Genomic DNA, 18,979 nt, shown 5'->3' with positions numbered 1-18,979 from the left:
CGCTTTGAAGGATCAAAGGGAAAAAAAACAACACCTTTCTAGATACAAGATGGCTGCCAAACTGCACTTAGCAAAGACAAAACTTGAGGAACAAGATCCTCTGGACAGAAAAGACCAGAGTGGAGATGTTGGACCATGATGGACAGAACTGTTTTTAACAGGACAACTAGTAGAGATAATTAAATCAAGTTTAAATAATAAGTCAGCTGAATTTGTAGAGCACATTTCAGCAATGAAGCAGTTAAAAGTGCTTTATATCATAAAAACCCAAAAAACTATTGAAACAGACATCTTTAACAAGGCTGTACTGGTGACTAGCCTGACACAGGTACACATTTTGACTTAAACAATCATAGCAACAAAACTCAGGAGCGTTTTCAACAAACTGAGACTTGACTAAACATCTACAGACAGAAGGAAATCCTTTAGCAGTTTCTAACAACTAGAGAGGTTCTGCAGACCAAGGGCCGCATGTATTAAACACTGCACAGCTTTCATTGTTAAAACTGGCATGCAGACAAATTTAGAAAAGTGTGGCAAACAAAAAAATTCAGATGTACAAAGCCGTGTGTACGCACCTTTCCTTTATAAATCCTAATTTGCAGGAAACACAGCAACTGCTGGTCCGCCTGGTGCCGTCCATAAAAAGATCTTAATGTAAATTAGCATAAATACCCTGAAGGCTGCCGCCACCTGAAGTTGTAACCATGGCAATGATGCTTGTTTTTGGTAGTTTAAGAAGTTCTAATGAAAATTTTATTTAAAAGGTGCTTGCAGGACACATAAGATCACCTTACAAAAAATGAAAATAATAAATTTTAAAGAAAAACAAAATCCAAACAGAAAAGTAAAGCAATGCTTGTTTGAACAGCAGGGTGTTGAGCCAAGATTTAAAGACAGAAAGCGTCCAGAGTCCTTTGAGTGGGAATGTGGATGTGTATTAAATAGAGGAATCATGTTGAACCAGCCAACGTGACACTACATCACAAAGGAGATGCTTTCTTTTCATAATAGGGACTGTGTGGATCTGGCCTCCAATTTAGTGAGAATCTATTGAATATCAAAGTGCAAAACTTCAACATCCAGGTGTAACATAGTTAATATTGTATAGAATTCCACTTGTCATTACTTCCCACTTTGGGTTCATGTGTAAAGGGTGAAACAGCACCCCCTCCTGGTGGTTGGCAGGGTTAAATATAGTGAACACAAACATCTCGTTGCCAGTTCATGAGAGATGGGCGCGAGGCAGGTTCACTGAGTTTAGCTCCAGTAAAATGCTATGTTAGCTTGTTGCTAACATGAAATGCTGTCCCTCGTAAGGTGCTGAACCCACTGAACCCGATTCCTGATCAGTCCATATTCTGTTTCGCACAGAAACGACGTGTGACCTTGGGTACAGCTTTAGATCCTCTTTTTACCGGATCACACAGATAAGTTTGTAAAAATGGACAGAGGCACTGCTGCAGATTACAAACAGTTTATTAAATTCACAAATGTTTCATGAGCAAAAATAGTCAATTTATTTTATTATACCAAGTGACCACACTAAAAGTGCTGGCCCTGGGATCCTTAAAGCTGAAAAATAATTAAAACCCAATTAGATCAAATTTGACTGTTTGGGGGAGGAATAATAATAAAAACACAAATACAACTAAATGCACCCAGGTGTTCCCAAACAAAAGCACATTCACACAAAAATCCCTAGTGAATACAAAGACAAAGAAAAAAAACTCCCCTTCCACTAGTCTCCTCAGTCTGAATAAAAGAGCCTATAGGACCCAGGGACAGCATAGGTCCAGTTTAAAACAAGCCAGAGGGCTGCAGCAGAAACTCCCTTTCCCTAAACAAAACCCCAAAAAAGAAAAGTTCATTTTAATCAATAATAACCATCTAAAAAAAAAAAAAATTGAAATAAAAAAAAAAAATTAAAAACTGAAACAGTAGCAGGCCAACCTACAAACAAAAGAAATCAAGTTAGACAAGAACATTAACCAGCCAGATAAATAATGAGAAACGGCCCTTACCTTCTCTAAAGTGCGTTTCCTACAACAATCAGTGGCAGAATCAGACATAAATTCTAAACTCACTTCATGATCAATGTTAAACATACCTTTGCACAAGTCATCAGCTTGCATCTGATCTCCTCAGCGATCTACCCGCTTTTAAATGTAAATGCTGATTACCTGTCACCTTAACAAGCCGGCTGCGCTCTGTCACAGCGTCTTCCATATATGGAGAAGAGGAAGAGGCGCAGCAGCACACATTCAGGGGAGACAATATGCCCTGGCTTCAGACGTTTCATCTCATCCTGTCTCCTGGCCCTCATTCACACAACGCAGAACTGATTTATGCTGATCGATCAGAATTACTGAGGTTACACAAGCAAATGTTGAAGTTTTGCACTTTGATATTCAACTAATGTTTGGACTTGTAGGACCATTTCTGCCATTCTTTCAACATTAAGGACTTTTTGACTATGTGTGCTTGAACAACCAGCAAAGGCCTAGTTAACTACCAGGGTTCTCAGCAGCTGAGAAGTAGTAAAATGGCTCCAAGTTTAGCAAAAGATAAGGAAGAACATAAGATATGTCATGTATTCCCTTTAATCGCATCTTACCTATGATTGTATCCAGATGTTTCTCGTTTCCTCGTCATCTATGTGTCTTTAACCTTAGCTCTTGTGTTGTTTCTCACTGGATCCTTGAGTCATTTGAATGACAGTTAGGGTTAGGGTTAGGGCCGTGATGAGGTTCTGCAGACTGCTGGATCATGGGAAGAACTCAGGTTTCAAAAAGCTCATGCTTTGTGTTAGACAAATGGCAATATGTGGAAATTGATTGTGATGGAATCAATCAACCAATCAATTAATTTTACTTATAAAGCATCAATTGACCTAAAAGCAGCCCAAAATGCTGTGCAGATCAATAAAAACAAACCCACAAAAACAAACAATTGCCCACCCCACATGGAAGATGCACAAACTACGCAGAAAAGATCCAATTCAGGAAATGCAGTTAAAAAGTCGGGTCTCTGCGCTTAAAGACAACATTTTCTGCAGCCATGAGGTTCTCTGGCAGACCGTTCCACAAACGGGGGCCATAACATTGGAAAGAAGCCTCACCTTCAGTGTGAGTTCAGACTCTGGGACTGTTAATAGTCCGGTGCCAGAGGACCTCAGGGTCTGCAGCTCTTAATCTGTTGCTTTTCAGTCTGGTAACATGAAGTTTCTTCACAGATGACGTGCTGCCCATCTACGCCTACCCTCATAGGAAGGGCAAGTCAGTGACAGGAGGATACGTGTACCGTGGCTGTGAACACCCCAACCTGAACGGCATGTACATATTTGGAGACTTCATGAGTGGGTGAGTTTACCAGGCAAACATTGGTCTGTGTCACAATGAGCTGTAAAAAATGGAGATAACAGCTTGTTTTGGTGCTCATGTCACCTGAATGTATAATGTTAACATCAGAAAGGAATCAGGGAAGTAGACCAGGCTTATTCAAACCTTTTGTATCATTTAAAACCTTCTACAGAGGTTTGAGATGCAGCAGGGAATCAGTGTAATATTCACTATGAGGTTTTTGCTTGTTTTAGGCATCTGATGAGCCTAAAAGAGAATACAAACTCAGGAGAGTGGAAGTATAATGAAATCTGCATGGGAATGGGCCTCACATGTGCCTTTCCTGGACTCATCAACAACTACTATCCGTATATCATCTCCTTCGCTGAGGATGAATCTGGTAACAGATTAACACAACCTTAGCCACAGGCTGCTTTTCACAGCTTTTAGTGATTTACTGGCTTTTTATGGGTCCTGCAGGCGAGCTGTACTTCATGTCCACAGGTACACCGAGCGCCACGGCTCCTTCGGGAGTCATATATAAAGTGGTGGATCCATCAAGGTGAGTCACGTTTTACTCTCGTCATTTGGAAAATAAAATCTTCCTGCAGCGTCCACAAAATAACTTCCCTTCATGGGAATTTATTTGTTGGAAAGGGGATTAATCAGAGACATGCTTAACATCCTTGGATTAATTTTTGACCTTTGGGGGGAATCTGTTATTTCAGGTGGAAGTTAGGGTTCCAAGCTGTCCAGTGTTTCAGATGTCAGCTCAGTCAAACTCAGTTCAGACATGGTAGTCCTGTTATCAATACGGCCTCCTCTCTGGTTTCATTCAGCTTATTAATATTGAATACCAGAAAATGATGCAAGTTAGCTTTTACACCTTAGCTTAGTATCTGGGTATGTTTGGCAAATTTGAAATCAGGATCCAATGTCAAGCAATGTCTTCAGAGACGTTAATAGTTTCCCAGTTGATCTTCAGGTTTGAATCGTCACTGAGGAGAAACAGGTGGTGCAAAAACAACAGAGTGAAAATATGCTTCTTAATTTACACATTCTTAAAAAGTGACAACTATCAGCTATAAAATGGTCATTACATTTTCAAATACTGTCAAAATAATTTCTCCATTTTAAAATGATGAGGCTCCTCATTGGTTTTTGTACAAAAACCTGGTTCAGCGACTCGCGTCGCGTCAAGAGTGGGATGGAAAGTGTCTTCTGTCACCATGTGGCGTTCTTTAAACACTTTCTCTGACTGGAATCGTTTAGTTTCCTGAAAAGGATCATATTAAAGTGGAGACCAATGGTGAGCAGAGTATAAATATAATAAAGGAAAAGACTTACAAAAAACCCACAAGAACTGGAACAAAAAACTGTTGCAGATTTTATGTTCAGCAATGAATCAATTCACTGAGGAGCTTCAGAACTGAGATGTGATGAGTGACATGGAAAGTAGGTGAGGCTAATCAGTGGGATGCAGAACAGCTGGGGAGAATCTCAGCAGGGGACAGAGGGAGGAGACTCATTAGAGAAGAGGAAGCACCAAAGCTGCTGAACCAGAACTGTTCCATCCGTGTCCTTACAGTCCTCACCGGGTTCTTCTGAAGTTCTGCCTGCAGGCTTCTGGCATCCTGCGACTCTCGGCTGTCTGCCTGGTCCAACATTCTTCTGTCAAACAGTTGAATCTCCTCTTCAGTGCAATCAGGGTTAGGGTTAGAGACACCTCTAAAAGTTGCGGGACTCCGGCCCTTAAGGCCTGGAGTTGCTCTCTGCTGGTCTACAAGTTGGGATGAAATGAAACCGTGATCTGAGAATCAGCTTGGCTTCCTTCCAAAGGGTGCCTGACTGTTTTACAAAGAAAACATGCAACACAACATAAAATTACATCAAGAGTTACAAACAGGCAACGCATACACTGATGATGACTGATTTTAAATAGCTTGGACATTTCAAGACCTGATTGCTTTGGGTACATATGATTTTTCCATCTGTTGTTTATAATCCTGGAAATCTAAACCTCAGTCCAGAGGAAGAAGCTCCAGGTGAACATGGTTTTGATTCTGGTTCTGACTGTGGAAACTCTGAAGATAACGATGCATAGAAGGATTCTTAAGAAAATCAAGAAAATGCTGGCCCATCTGGACCATCGTCTTCATCAGACCGCTCTTCAGCAGCACAGTGCCTTCAGTCAGAGGCTTTTTTAGATTCGCTGTAAACACAGCCTGCTACAGAGATCTTTCCTACAAAAAATCTCTGTGGGAAAGATCTCTTCCTACACAGAAGGAAGAGAATTCATTCATTCTTTATTAATTTGAAGAATTAATTAGTTAACACGTTTCATTTCCTGTTGGGATCAATCAAGTATTTTTGAATTGAACTGAATTAACGAGGCACGGCGAGGCGTCAGTATTTTACAACTTCATTGGTGAGATTTGCGAACATTTGATGAACATTGAGTTGTTATGTACTGTCTGGGTTCTAATCAGTGTTATGGGTTCTCTCTGTTTTCTGTTTTGTATTTTAAGCTTTGCATAGTTTTGCGGGTTTTTCATGAAAGGCAAAGGCATAGAAAATTAGATTAGTCTATAGATAAAATTAAAAATCAAAATTCTACATAAATACCCTAATAAAATGGACCAGAAGAAAATTGCTCTGCTGGATTTTGTTTGCTCTGAACAATATCTGTGGGAATCACTGAACATCAAAGACCTTTGTTATGTTGGACTTCATTCATTTTCTCTCTGTGCTCCACCAGGTCCGTTTGCCAGTTCAGAACCCGACCAGAACCCCTCAGTGTAAATTACCTTGAGAAATAATGAGATTTGGTTATAAAAAGAGACTTTAATGTGGAAAAATGATCAAGTGTTACAAGCCATACATGTCATCCAAACAGATCAGAACCAGAGTTACATTCACCGTCCAGCGCTGGTCCACTGAGCTCCTGATGGACGGAACCAGGCGAGGCAAAGACTAGAGTTTAGCTTTTTATTCTTCTCTGCTGTCTGTTCCCTCCCCAAAAGGAAGTCTGATCACTTTCAGTCTGTTTACATATGACTGCCGACGGTCACACATAAACATGGTCATGTAAGCTGCAGTGTGTGTGTGTAAGCAGATACAAGAGGCTAAAAGAGACGGAGGAAACGACAGAATCCATAACATTATTTAGCATTTAGTTTCTGGTGCTTTTCAGACGTGCTCCACCAAGACGTTGCCACTACGAACCTCTTCCTGTCAGAGTCAGAAGTAACCTCATCCAGTTTGTTCCGCAGGAAAGTAAGTCCACCTTCAACACTAACAGAACCAAGCTTTTTAATTCTCCCTTTTTAATATGGGTTTTTTTTTTGGCATGTTCTATATTGTTCATCAGATTTGATCGGGGTTGAATTGCCAGCCGAAAACACGTCTGAAGCCGAACCCACAAGGACCTACGAGTTGCTTCTGGACCACCTGGATCGTCTCAGTGAAAGAGAACAAGACCGGACCACCCCTGCTCCCATCAGAACCACCAGATCACCCCAAAGTCCAAAGAGGAAAGGCCGCGGTCGGAAGGGGAAAGGCAGGTCCAGAAGCTTGTCTGAGCTTCACAACGGAGTGGTGAGACTGGTCAGGGATGAATTCTTGCATGGAGACCGTGGACGGGTGGAGATCTATGTTCACGGGGAGTGGGGTACCGTGTGTGATGACTTGTGGTCAATAAAGAATGCCGAGGTGGTCTGCAGACAGCTGGGATTCAAGTACGCCCTAAAAGCAGCCAGGAATGCTGAATTTGGAGAAGGAAAAGGACTGCGGATCCTCTTGGATGATGTTCATTGCAATGGCACAGAGTTCAACCTGTTGAACTGCATACATGCTGGAGTGGGGAACCATAACTGCGCCCACTATGAAGACGCTGGAGTGATCTGTGGAAACTCAAAACCCTCTGAAGAAGCCTAGAAGCTGGCAGCAGAAAGACAAATGCTTCAAACTAACCAAACTAAGTGCTAAAATCAAGTCACGATAAAATGCTTTGAATTGTCAAATTGCAGCTTGTTCAGCAGAATAAATTCATATCAAGTCATCTTGAGGTTTTAGATAGAATAAAATATATGGATTCAGTTCTTTTTTTTTTCTTTTACTTTATTGAACGTGTCAAGTTACAATAAAATTACGACAATGCAATAACAATAAACATTTAAGGAGTGGGTAGAAGTATAAACTTATTAACCTCCAGCAACATCATAAAATGATCTCATCTTGTTTATATGCATTTTATAAGTTCACCTTCATTTTACTTCCTGATTAATGCAGTACACGCACTGATATATTAATCATAGCTCTAATAGTATTAACAGAATATTAATGTTGATGCCAAAAATGATGTAACGACATCATAATACATCAAGACAGTTTCTCATATTTAGTGTAAACCATTTTCTTATACAAAAGTTTGAATTGTTTAATGTTTGGACATCGTTTTAATTCCAGTCAAACCGTTTCATAGTTTCACACCACAGACTGAAATGCTAAAACGTCTTCTTGTGGTTCTGATCTTACAAAGTTTGAATTTGTATTTTCCTCCGAGGTTATGAAATTCTTCTTTTGAGAACAATTTTTGAATATTTTCTGGTAACTGTTGATCATGTGCTTTGAATAAGACACAAACCGTTTGAATATTCACCAAATCAGTATTTTTTTATACTCTAACATTTTTCATTTTTATAATTAAACATACAACACAAATCTAGGGGCACTGATTCATAGTTTTTTATATATTTTATTGAATTTTCTCTTTTAGGACATACATTTACAAACAATCAACATTATAAACATCTGCTTATACACATTCACTCACCATTCAAACCTGCATTTGTTTAGTGCCAAAAATATGCAAGACCCTTTAAATTAGAGCAGAGAAAAATAGAAACTGTAGACAAGACATCCATTCAAGACACTCATTATTAAGCTCAATTCTTGGTTATATTGTTTATTTTTATTGCTACTATGGCTGATAATTTCTCCTAATAAGCTTTAAAAGCTTCCCATCTAATACTAGCCGTGGTTTCATCTTTATTCATTTCAAAATATTTGTCCTTGATCAATCTTATTTACTTTAATTTCCAGGGACACTGCAGCATGATCACCAATTATAATATTATACCAGCAGTTCTTCACAGGAGGCAGTAAATCCACAGCGATGAGAAAATGATCAATACGTGAATGGGATTGGTGTGAGCTTCAATAACATGAAAATTCCGTTATTTGGGTTCCTTGTTCTCCATACTTCATTTATTCTTAAAGTTAAGAAGCATTTTCCTGGTTTGTGTATGACTGGTATCGATTTGAGTAGATTTATCCAGACTTGGGTTTAGGCTTCTTCTTGATATTGGATGAATGTTGGTCAGATTTAACAACTTTTATGATCCCCAATTTTTTTAAAGCTGTAAAATCCTCTTACATGTTGAATGCTTACCAGACATAATTTGTGTTGTCAGGCATTATTCCAGGTGTTTTGCATTGTCATGTATTTTGCTGTAATTTAAAAAAAAATTCTTTTATGGTCTTTTTTCTAGATTTTGAGATCTGTGTGGTGGAAGATGAAGCACCATCCTCAGTAACAATCCCTCTTGTCCGCCCAACATCATCAGTGTCCCCAGCTTCTTCTTGCTCTTCAGATTCCACAATTATTCTGAAAAGTTCTAAGAACCGTAAGAACGAACTTGGAGAGCTTGGTCATGAGGAAGCAAAACAGGTTAGAAGCAAAGCCAAAAGTTATTTCCAGTGCTTAAATGAATATTACAAGCACGAACATTTTGGGTGTTTGGATTTAATCTCTCTCACAGAAGGTGCACACTGCCCTGGGGTCAAACCCAGAGGGTGAGGAAATCATGAGTGAATACAACAAAACTAAAACACTGTCAGATGCAACTCGTCGACAAATGGTCAACATGCTGGTTGCAGATATGATAGAATCACACAGGTAAGACTTGTTGATGACAGAAAGCAGTATTGAGTGAGCAGCATAGCAATTATTTTTGTTTTTGATAGGAGGATCCCACCCGTAAGTGTTCAAACTAGCTATGCAACCCTTTTTCCATATCTTAAAGATATGGAAAAAGGGTTAGACAAAAGCTGTAGATAATTTTAAAGGTAACAAAACAGTTTACCATGTTGGAGCAACACTTGGAGCCAAAAAACTTTCAACTTTGGGAAAAACTGAAAGATAAATATGAGCAGTAGCCTCACCTGGGCCTGTTTGGTCCCTGTCACATATTCTTAAGAAAAACATTTACAGATGATGAACTTTTACTGAAATGTATCACACTAGCAAGTGTTACAGAAAATATCTATAAGAGTTTAAAATTTTGCGACCGTTTTAGGAAAAGATGAAGTGAATTACAAACTCATAAACACTAACTAGTCGTGCTGCCATAAATAACGCAGTAAAATGGTTAAACTGTTTTCCTTCAGAGGCGTCTACCCGCTCTTACGCAGGGACATTCACACAGCCACATATGCTTTGTGTGCAGGGCCGGGATGACTCCGCTGAACGCTGTGTATCAAGAAGACAATCTGTTTGAAACCAGAGGTAGTTACAACATTCCTAGTCCATTTCAACTTCTCTGGGTATATTACTATATTTCAAATTAAAACAGTAAATGGTACACTTTGAATGTTTTCACCATCTCCACCCAACCAGCATGCACCTCAAAAAGAATCAAGCGCACTCATCCCTTTCACTTCTCAAGCTCAGCAGCCAACATTGTTTGGAATATATTTATTTATTCACTGCTAACTTACAAATAAATTATTCCGTTTCTATTGGCTAATTCAAAGAGGTTGGGAGGAGTTTATGGTGAGCAGATGTTAAAGTTCCCCTGAATAAAGTCTTTGGCATCCGGTCACATATTTCATCCTGCACATCTTGAAACTTTGAGAGAAAACTAAGTGACTGTTACAGTTAGCACAAGCATTTATTTAAGCAATAAGTCACTGACATCAAAAGCTACCATCTGCTACGGGTCAGAACCTCAAACATCTGGACCCCACTTCCGGACCACCCGCTGAGCCCCTCCCCCACTGGAAGTCCTGCCCACCTGTTAAATTTGATTGACTAAAGGGTGTACTTCTAGTCTGAGGGCTTAGGAAATGAGGCCAAAAAAAGGGACCAAAAGGGCACTTGGGGGCAAGGAGCAAAAGGGGCAGGTGCCCCCCCTCTGCCGGGCCCTGCACCTCAGTGGCAATACTGTCCAGCTTACCGTTGATCTCATGTCCCAGATGGTCGAAGTTTTGTTGTAGCTTTGCATTATCCCCCTTCAAGACAGTCTTCAAATTGTCAATAGCCTTAGGCATTCCTTGCGAGTCCGTGTTCGTTCCAGTGCTCTCAGCTCCTGCTCTAGCCACATTTAAGTTTAGAAAATGTGCTTTTATTTATTTTTATAATATTGAAATTTCACCAAATCCTGATTAACACTGAAGAATCCTATTTTTTTGTTATATTTTAAGGATTGTATTATTTTATTTATACAATAAAATAGTCAGCAATTAAGTCATAAAGAATCTCTGATTCAATATCTTATCAAGAATTCCACGAGACATAATCAAGTCATCGGGGCACAAGAATCATAATTCCCACCAAGTAATAAATGTCATTGCTGAAAATTGTTAAAAATATATGAAGCATTTCATATTGGATCTAATATACACTACCTGTGTACACTACCTGTACTGTTGCTTTAAGAGAGTATTCTATGACATCATTACTGGACTACTAGGCTGCCTGAGGAGAGGTAGGAAAGTTTCTTTGCTCTTGGGTAAGTTCATGTTTTTTTTTTTGATATTTGTAAAATAATTGAAAGCACATGCAGCTGTGAATGTTTATGTTTTAATACATTTCTTTTGACAAGTTAAGAAAATTTTGTTGTTAATATTAGAGCTGATATTGTTATTAGTTAGTCACAGGGTTTCTCCATGTGCTTATCTGCTGGGGGAATTCAGACTCCTGTGTGTGGAAGAGCTGCATGTTAAAGGGCTTTTTGTATTTCTATTTGTGCAGGGCTCTGCCAGCAACCTGCATTAAAGATCAACCAGCAGCTCCAGTGGTCTGAACACATCAAGGTTAACCGACTGTATAAGACTAGGTTGTTAGTAAAGAACACTTCTAGTATACACCGGTTACACTTGGTTCGAACGCGTGTTAGCTTTAGTGACACTTTTATCCTGAGTTTTGGACATCTTTATTGATTTTTTTTTATGGCTCGACACATTTCTCCTCCCATTCATAAGTTATTTTGTAGAGACAGTGAGCATATTAACGAGTTTTGAACGGGAGTTTTTCATATTAACATGGGAGAGAGGCTCTGACGCAACTGTCTTCCCCATTTGGTTCCGGAAGTCCCCAAATCAGTAAGTTTCAGTAATCTAGAATGGATTTATGTGATCCAGGTAGCCAACCTTATTAACCGTTCTTACAGTTTAGTGGTTATAATGAATTTGCATAATTATTGCCCAATACCTCTGCACAGTAGCTGAGGTAGGGTAAAAAAAATTAAAAATTCAGTCAAACACATTTAATTCAGAAATGCACTACGTTGAGATCCACCTTAAATCCACCAACGGTACAAACGTGGTCGTTCATATCTGGGATGTTGGTGACCAGCAGCTCTTGCTTCCATGTTTTAAAAGTAACTAAGGAAGAAAAAGCAGCATGTTGAGATCTAATATTTTAATGTTTCAAATCTTACAATAAAATTCCTGCTTTGGTCAGTAACCACCAAATATTGAAATTAAANTCAGTGGCAATACTGTCCAGCTTACCGTTGATCTCATGTCCCAGATGGTCGAAGTTTTGTTGTAGCTTTGCATTATCCCCCTTCAAGACAGTCTTTAAATCGTCAATAGCCTTAAGCATTCCTTGCGAGTCCGTGTTCGTTCCAGTGCTCTCAGCTCCCGCACTAGCAACATTTTCGCTAGCTTGTGTAACAAGTTTAGAAAATGTGCTTTTATTTTTATGTTGAAATTTCACCAAATCCCGATTAACACTGAAGAATCCTATTTTTTTGTTATATTTTAAGGATTGTATTTTATACAATAAAATGTATAAATAAAATAGTAAGTCATAAAGAATCTCTGATTCAATCTTATCAAGAACTCCACGAGACATAATCAAGTCATCAGGGCACAAGAATCATAATTCCCACTAAGTAATAAATGTCATTGCTGAAAATTGTTAATATATGAAGCATTTTATATTGGATCTAATATACACAGGTAGTGTACACTACCTGTACTGTTGCGTTGAGAGTGTTCTATGACATCATTACTGGACTACTAGGCTGCCTGAGGAGAGGTAGGAAAGTTTCTTTGCTCTTGGTTAAGTTCATGTTTTTTTTATATATATTTATAAAATAATTGAAAGCACATGCAGCTGTGAATGTTTGTTTTAACATACATTTCTTTTGACAAGAAAATTTTGTTGTAAATATTAGAGCTGATATTAGTTAGTCACAGGGTTTCTCCATGTGCTTATGTAACCCAAGTTACATTCTAGGATTCTTAGGATTTGAAATAATCCAAATTAAGTCAATCCAAGTGATTTCTTAAAAACTAGGTTCATCTGCTGGAGGAGGTGGCATATTGTAAAAACACAGAGACAAGTAGATGGTGCAAAATCAGTGAGTTGTATTGATATTTACAATATATACAAATTGGTCCACAATTTAGAGTTCAAAATGGGTTCCTTAAACCAAGGAACTCAACCAGTCTTTGTTGATGAAAGGGGAAAAAAAACAAAAAATAATCCAGTTCCTTCAGTGAAGACTTGTTGGGCTGAATCTCCAACCAGTTCGGAAGAGTTTCCTCAGAAAATAGGCGTTGTATTTCCGGATCCGCTAGACGGTTAGCTCGCCAGTCTGGTCAGCATGAAGCCACACAATCCTTGTTATATCCTAGACCCTTCAGCCACTCCTTGAGCGGGGGATCTGCAATATACCTGGCCTGTGTAAACAGGCCTAAATAATCAAACATGTACATGTATTTTCTAATTACAGAAGTTTACATAATAACTAAATGCAACTTATGCAAAACAGTATTCTTACACAACAATAGTTTCGGTATGCATTTCAATCTGAATGCGTTTTAGATCGGCGTCAGCTATTTAACAGCTGGGGAGGCTAGTGCTAGCATGCTAGCTCCCGAACAAACACTCACCAGTTCCCTCTGGACAAACCGTGATCGTTTCAACGTTTAGCCGAATGTTCACGTCTGTAAGTTAACAGAGGCACACAATTGATAGATGTACAATCCACATTTCAAAACCGCTTTGGGAACAGAACAGAAGCCTACCTGCACGTCAGGGTCCGACAGCGTTTCCTACCTAAGGTGCGATTCAGCAGCAATATAAGCCGTAGCTGTCAATTTAGGACGCTGACGTGCAGCTGTCACATGACATTGAAACATCGCGAGACCAATAATGTTCTCGCCTGCTTGGTGTTGAATAAATTAAGGAGGATTTTAATTAAATCTTTAAATAAAATTAGATCTAACAAAATGGAAAATAAAATAAACTGAATCTAATATAGAAAAATTATCCTGGTTACACTCATCTTCTGGGGGAATTCCGACTCCTGTGAATGGAAGAGCTGCATGTTAAAGGGCTTTTTGTATTTCTATTTGTGCAGGGCTCTGCCAGCAACCTGCATTAAAGATAAACCAGCAGCTCCAGTGGTCCGAGTCCCTTCTTGGTCTGAACACAACAAGGTTAACCGACTGTATAAGACTAGGTTGTTAGTAAAGAACACTTCTAGTATACACCGGTTTCACTTGGTTCGAACGCGTTAGCTTTAGTGACCGGGACACTTTTATCCTGAGTTTTGGACATCTTTATTGATTTTTGCTTTTTTATGGCTCGACACGTTTCTCCTCCCATTCATAAGTTATTTTGTAGAGACAGTGAGCATATTAACGAGTTTTGAACGGGAGTTTTTCCATATCAACTTGGGAGAGAGGCTCTGATGCAACAGTCTTCTCCATTTGGTTCCAGAAGTCCCCAAATCAGTAAGTTTTAGTAATCTATAACGGATAAATAATGGATTTGTGTGATCCAGGTAGCCAACCTTATTAACCTCTCTTACAGTTTAGTGCTTATAATGAATTTGCATAATTATTGGCCAATACCTCTGCACAGTAGCTGAGGTAGGGTAAAAAAAAATTTAAAATTCAGTCAAACACATTCAATTCATAAATGCACTACGTTGAGATCCACCAACGGTATAAACGTGGTCGTTCATATCTGGGATGTTGTGACCAACAGCTCTTGCTTCCATGTTTTAAAAGTAACTAAGGAGGAAAAAGCAGCATGTTGAGATCTAATATTTTAATGTTTCAAATCTTACAATAAAATTCCTGCTTTGGTCAGTAACCACTAAATATTGAAATTAAACTCTGCTTCACGGTTCATTTTATTGTATTATGATGTTTAGGTCAATTTTGCTGAGTGGGAGTTGCACAAATAATTGACTTTAATCAAAATGTTCAGGTTTTGAAACCTTTTTAAGGCGTCCTGTCATCATGTTGGGTTCATGTCTTTTTACCCACATACAGAACACGGTCAGGACAACGGGAAATCAGATAAATAAACAAAGATGTTCATCATTGGGAATTCAGAGGAAAATGGAATAATCTTACTTGATGAAACGATGAGTTTTTGCCGGGGGGGAAATTACTGTGGTTTTTGGGGTTGTGGTCTCTTTGCAGGGGTCCTTGAGATGATCCAGGTTCCAGAGTGAGATCCAGACGGAGTGATCTTGGAGGTAGATGGTAGAAGCTGCGGTGGAGGGCGGACAGGTAAGTTCTTTGAGAAGAGAGGTGAGGAGCAATCCGACTGCCAGCCATGGATTCGGGAACCGTCAACGATTCTTCAACAGAGGCAGAGAGGGACTCGGGTAACCAGTGGGTAATAATCCACCACATCACCAGGGGAAACCAGAAAGCCAGCAATTCAGGTCACACTGTGGGTAAATCCAAGGCGCCACAAGGAAACACCTGACAGAGAAGCAACAAGGAAATATTACTAGAGATATTCTCAAAGGAACTCAGAGAGGCGCAGAGTACCATAACAGGCAAACACTCAGGCATCAAAGTGCTGGCAGTCCGTTCCTCATATGCTCCTAGATGATGAGATGATTAATCACAGGTGTGCTGATACCAGTCAGCAGGCTGCCCTCCAGGTAGTGCAGCCTCTAGGCACCATCTAGTGGATGACGAGGGAAGCAGCAGGCAACAAAAATCCCCCCAAAGAGCCAAATACCAAAAACCCCAGTTCCCAACACCAATGTTTTTCAACCCTGGTCCTGAAGGCACACTGTCCTACATGTTTCAGGTATTTCCCTGCTTCAACACACATGATTTCAATTGATGGCTGATTAACAAGCTTTTTCTGATCTGCAATCATTTAAATGGGGTGTGTTAAAGCAGGGGAACATCTAAAACATGCAGGGCAGTGTGCCTTGAGGGCCAGGGCTGGGAAACACTGCCCAACACCTGCAGCAGAATATCAGCTGGTTGCCTGTTGCAGGGCGCCGTTGCTCTACAACAGGGGTCTCCAAAGTGGGTCCTGGAGGGCCGGCAACCTGTGGGTTTCAGTTCTCTCTCTGGTTTTACACACCTGCATCAAATGATGACTCGTTAGACGCCTAAGCAGAACATTGACTTGCTGAGGAGGTTGTTACATCCACCAGGGAGAGAACTAAAACATGCAGGATGCCGGGCCTCCAGGACCCACTTTGGACACCCCTGCTCTAAGGAAGATCTCAAAGGAGAGCAGCAGTACACAAATACCATTGTTCCACAAATACTCCGATTTTAAAATCACAGTTTGGTGTTTTCAGCACACTTCATTCAATTAAAATAAATGTATGTTTTTTTACTTTGCTCAGCTGTAAACAAAGAATCTTATTGAATTTGTGAAACTAATTTAATTAAATTTGTCTATGTTCTAAAACTTGAAGTTGAAAGAACGGAGTACAGATGTGGTGGTATTGTTTTTACTGGATGAGGTCAGATAAACAGTTTTCCAGTGGTTCTCATCAGTGCTGATGATTAGACACTTTCTCTGATATTTTATATCCAACATTTTTTTTGGGACCCATCCACTTTTCAAACTATTAAACTCATTAAGGACATCACGGCCATGACTTATGATATTAATACGTTACACTTTTTACAATATTCAGCTTTTGCTCAGTTGAAATGCACTGAAAATCTCAAAAGTTTTGGAAAACTGAGCTAAACCTAGTTCTCTTTGAAAGCTAACTCCTTCAAGAGGAGTTAGCTTCCAAACTCCTCTTGAGTTTGAAACATTTACAGAGTTTAAATGTGTTAAAGGTTTCAAACGATTCAGCGTTTTGAAGTTTGCTACAGTTCCTCAAAATTTGCAAGCTACATTTTATGGAATTTTTTCAGGATTTTAATTTGATTTAATATAACCCAATGATGAAATTCATAAACTGCCACAATTTGTAATCTAATAATTGATGATTTTTCACAAAGTGCTGCCGTTCGTACAAATTAAACATCAAAACATGGCTGCTTTTTTTTTTTACTTTAAACATTTTTATTGTGTATTTTTCTTTTCCCAAAAAGACAACATCAGCAAATCAGCTCTAAATAAAAACATGACAATAACAAATAATAAATAATAAAATAAATGGATATAAATAAAAATGACTAATTTAAAATATTTGCTCCTCCATTTCATCAAGGTAATACAATAAATTGTATGCAACAATAAATCCAGCACATGATGCCCTATTAAAAGTATAATAGCCCCATATGTGTCTGTGGTTCTCATATCCAGTCTGGTGTTGCTGTCGTCCTCAGCCTGAAGGTGGCAGCAATAAGAACAATCCATCTTGTTTCACAGCTCTGAGTTCGCTTAGCTGTGGTGGGAAAATGTTTTTTCATGACCTCAAAACTTATTCAATATGTCTCCACCAATATTTTAAAAATGGAAATTATCAAATGATATGATAATGCTATACGATTCCACTTTTCATTTTTGTTGTGACTTTTGCCATCTGTGGATCATTTTCAATTAAGCAAATGTACTTTCTATTGCATTAAATAAAGTATTTATGTAAATTTGACAGTCTCCACTTGTCTGAGGAAATATCTACCAAATTCCTCTTGAAGCGTGTGGCAAATCTGTGGAGTGACATTTCAGAAATAAAGCCGTTGAGAAAAACTCTGTCAGGAAAATTATGGTGTTTCCCAAGCATTTAGACAGTTTATCCTTTTAAAATATTTTTGCAAATTTATCACATTCTTGTAACTTTTTTTTTTTACAGTTGACTTCAAATGCTTCAGCTTTCAGCACTCCCAACCTTTTTGCAGGAAACAAATTTTCTACATATTTTTTACAAGTTAATTCTGCACAAACCTTATTGTCATCTAAAAACTCTACTGGGTTAGAAGAATATAGACTGAAGGTTATGGATTCTGTTATACACATGCTGGAGTTTCATGGTTTACATTTTCATATGTTATAGATTCATTTAGTATGTAAAAATATTTTTACCTTTTCTTGTTTCCTTTAAAATCTTCAGTATAATTTTATTGTTTCCAGTTTTTAATTTTCAGCTGAAACCAATTCTCTAATAATCACAACAAAATGTTCATCTAACCATAATTAACTGAAGATGATGAAGTAGCTTCATCACACTGTCAGGACCAGCTGTTACTTTTACTGACGATTGAGCAGCAGGGGGCGCTGTTGCAGAAGGATTTACAAATCATTACTTTTGTTGTTGGTAGACGGTGTCTGCATCCAGGATGTATAACAGAAGCAAAGGAAACAAGGAGCTCCACTGATGAAACAGAGGTTTCGACTTCAGAGCTACAGGAACGTAAACACGCCGTCCATAGTTCACCGTTTAACGGGCAGCCGTCGGCAGCATGCAGCGTATCGGCTCCATAGCTCAGTGGTTAGAGCACTGGTCTTGTAAACCAGGGGTCGCGAGTTCGATCCTCGCTGGGGCCTGGCCTTCTCTATTCCTTTGTTTGTGGGGTGTTTTTTTTCCCCTCCCCTGCATCACAAAATATAAGACTAGAAAATTCCTGCAAAAATTTTAAGTGCCCGTCACTTTAAACCCAGCGTTTCAAATTTGCCATGAAAAATAGATGCAAGTCTGACATACTTAACCCAACACTAGCACACAGTAGCTGTAAATATTGTCAGGTATATTATGATGATATGAGTCACCATTGAAAAGCAAGGTATAAATCCCAACTCAGTGAAATTCAATCCGAGACCGACGACTATAAGCTTCCCACATGTGGTTCTCACTCATGGTCCAAAATAAAAAACATGAATAAAGTTAGTGTTGAGAAAATAAATTTAAAATAAGCTAGTTTTAAAAACTTAACATGTCTTGATTCAAATGGCCTAAATTGTGGTTTTAAATCAGTGACTTATTCTGGCCTGTTGACCTTTAATTTAACTGTAGTTCCAGCAGATGGTTTGCTAGGATCGTTTGAACTGCCTTTTGTCTGTGAGAAAACAATACAGTGGAAGTTCTGGCTTTTCACACTCATCTGTGAAAGGCCGTAAACACGGCAGGGGTTTAGGCTTTAGATAGCAGGTCAGAGATAGCTCCTGGTTG

At 39.0% G+C, this 18,979-nt stretch overlaps 1 protein-coding gene, 2 long non-coding RNA genes and 1 other non-coding gene across 5 annotated transcripts in view; 3 read left to right on the top strand and 1 right to left on the bottom strand.

Moving 5' to 3' along the window:
• The window catches only part of hhipl1 (HHIP-like 1), a 29,428-nt gene extending 21,986 nt beyond the window's left edge, over positions 1 to 7,442 (top strand). The window contains exons 5-9 of one of the 2 annotated variants that reach the window (XM_016667406.1): positions 3,236 to 3,362; positions 3,596 to 3,741; positions 3,822 to 3,903; positions 6,535 to 6,617; positions 6,736 to 7,442. In XM_016667406.1, coding sequence (XP_016522892.1) covers positions 3,236 to 3,362; positions 3,596 to 3,741; positions 3,822 to 3,903; positions 6,535 to 6,617; positions 6,736 to 7,277 — 980 coding nt within the window. In that variant the 3' untranslated portion in view covers positions 7,278 to 7,442. Of the gene's footprint in view, positions 1 to 3,235; positions 3,363 to 3,595; positions 3,742 to 3,821; positions 3,904 to 6,534; positions 6,618 to 6,711 lie in introns of both variants that reach the window. The other variant, XM_007544265.2, reaches the window with a different exon arrangement.
• A 1,250-nt stretch (positions 7,443 to 8,692) lies between these two features.
• Positions 8,693 to 9,405, top strand: LOC107835135 (uncharacterized). The gene is made up of 3 exons (XR_001660965.1): positions 8,693 to 9,072; positions 9,164 to 9,300; positions 9,369 to 9,405. It is a non-coding gene; the product is annotated as an uncharacterized LOC107835135 (long non-coding RNA).
• Positions 9,406 to 12,932: 3,527 nt separating this feature from the next.
• On the bottom strand, positions 12,933 to 14,678 carry LOC103132454 (uncharacterized). The gene is made up of 3 exons (XR_475561.2): positions 13,665 to 14,678; positions 13,530 to 13,583; positions 12,933 to 13,316 (listed from the first exon to the last, which is right to left on the bottom strand). It is a non-coding gene; the product is annotated as an uncharacterized LOC103132454 (long non-coding RNA).
• Positions 14,679 to 18,284: 3,606 nt separating this feature from the next.
• trnat-ugu (transfer RNA threonine (anticodon UGU)) lies at positions 18,285 to 18,357 on the top strand. Its single transcript has one exon. It is a non-coding gene; the product is annotated as a tRNA-Thr (tRNA).
• The last annotated feature ends 622 nt before the right edge of the window (positions 18,358 to 18,979 follow it).

Source organism: Poecilia formosa, unplaced genomic scaffold, assembly GCF_000485575.1.
Source record: "Poecilia formosa unplaced genomic scaffold, Poecilia_formosa-5.1.2 Scaffold1064, whole genome shotgun sequence".
NCBI lineage: Eukaryota > Metazoa > Chordata > Actinopteri > Cyprinodontiformes > Poeciliidae > Poecilia > Poecilia formosa.
This window is presented reverse-complemented; position numbering and strand designations above follow the sequence as displayed.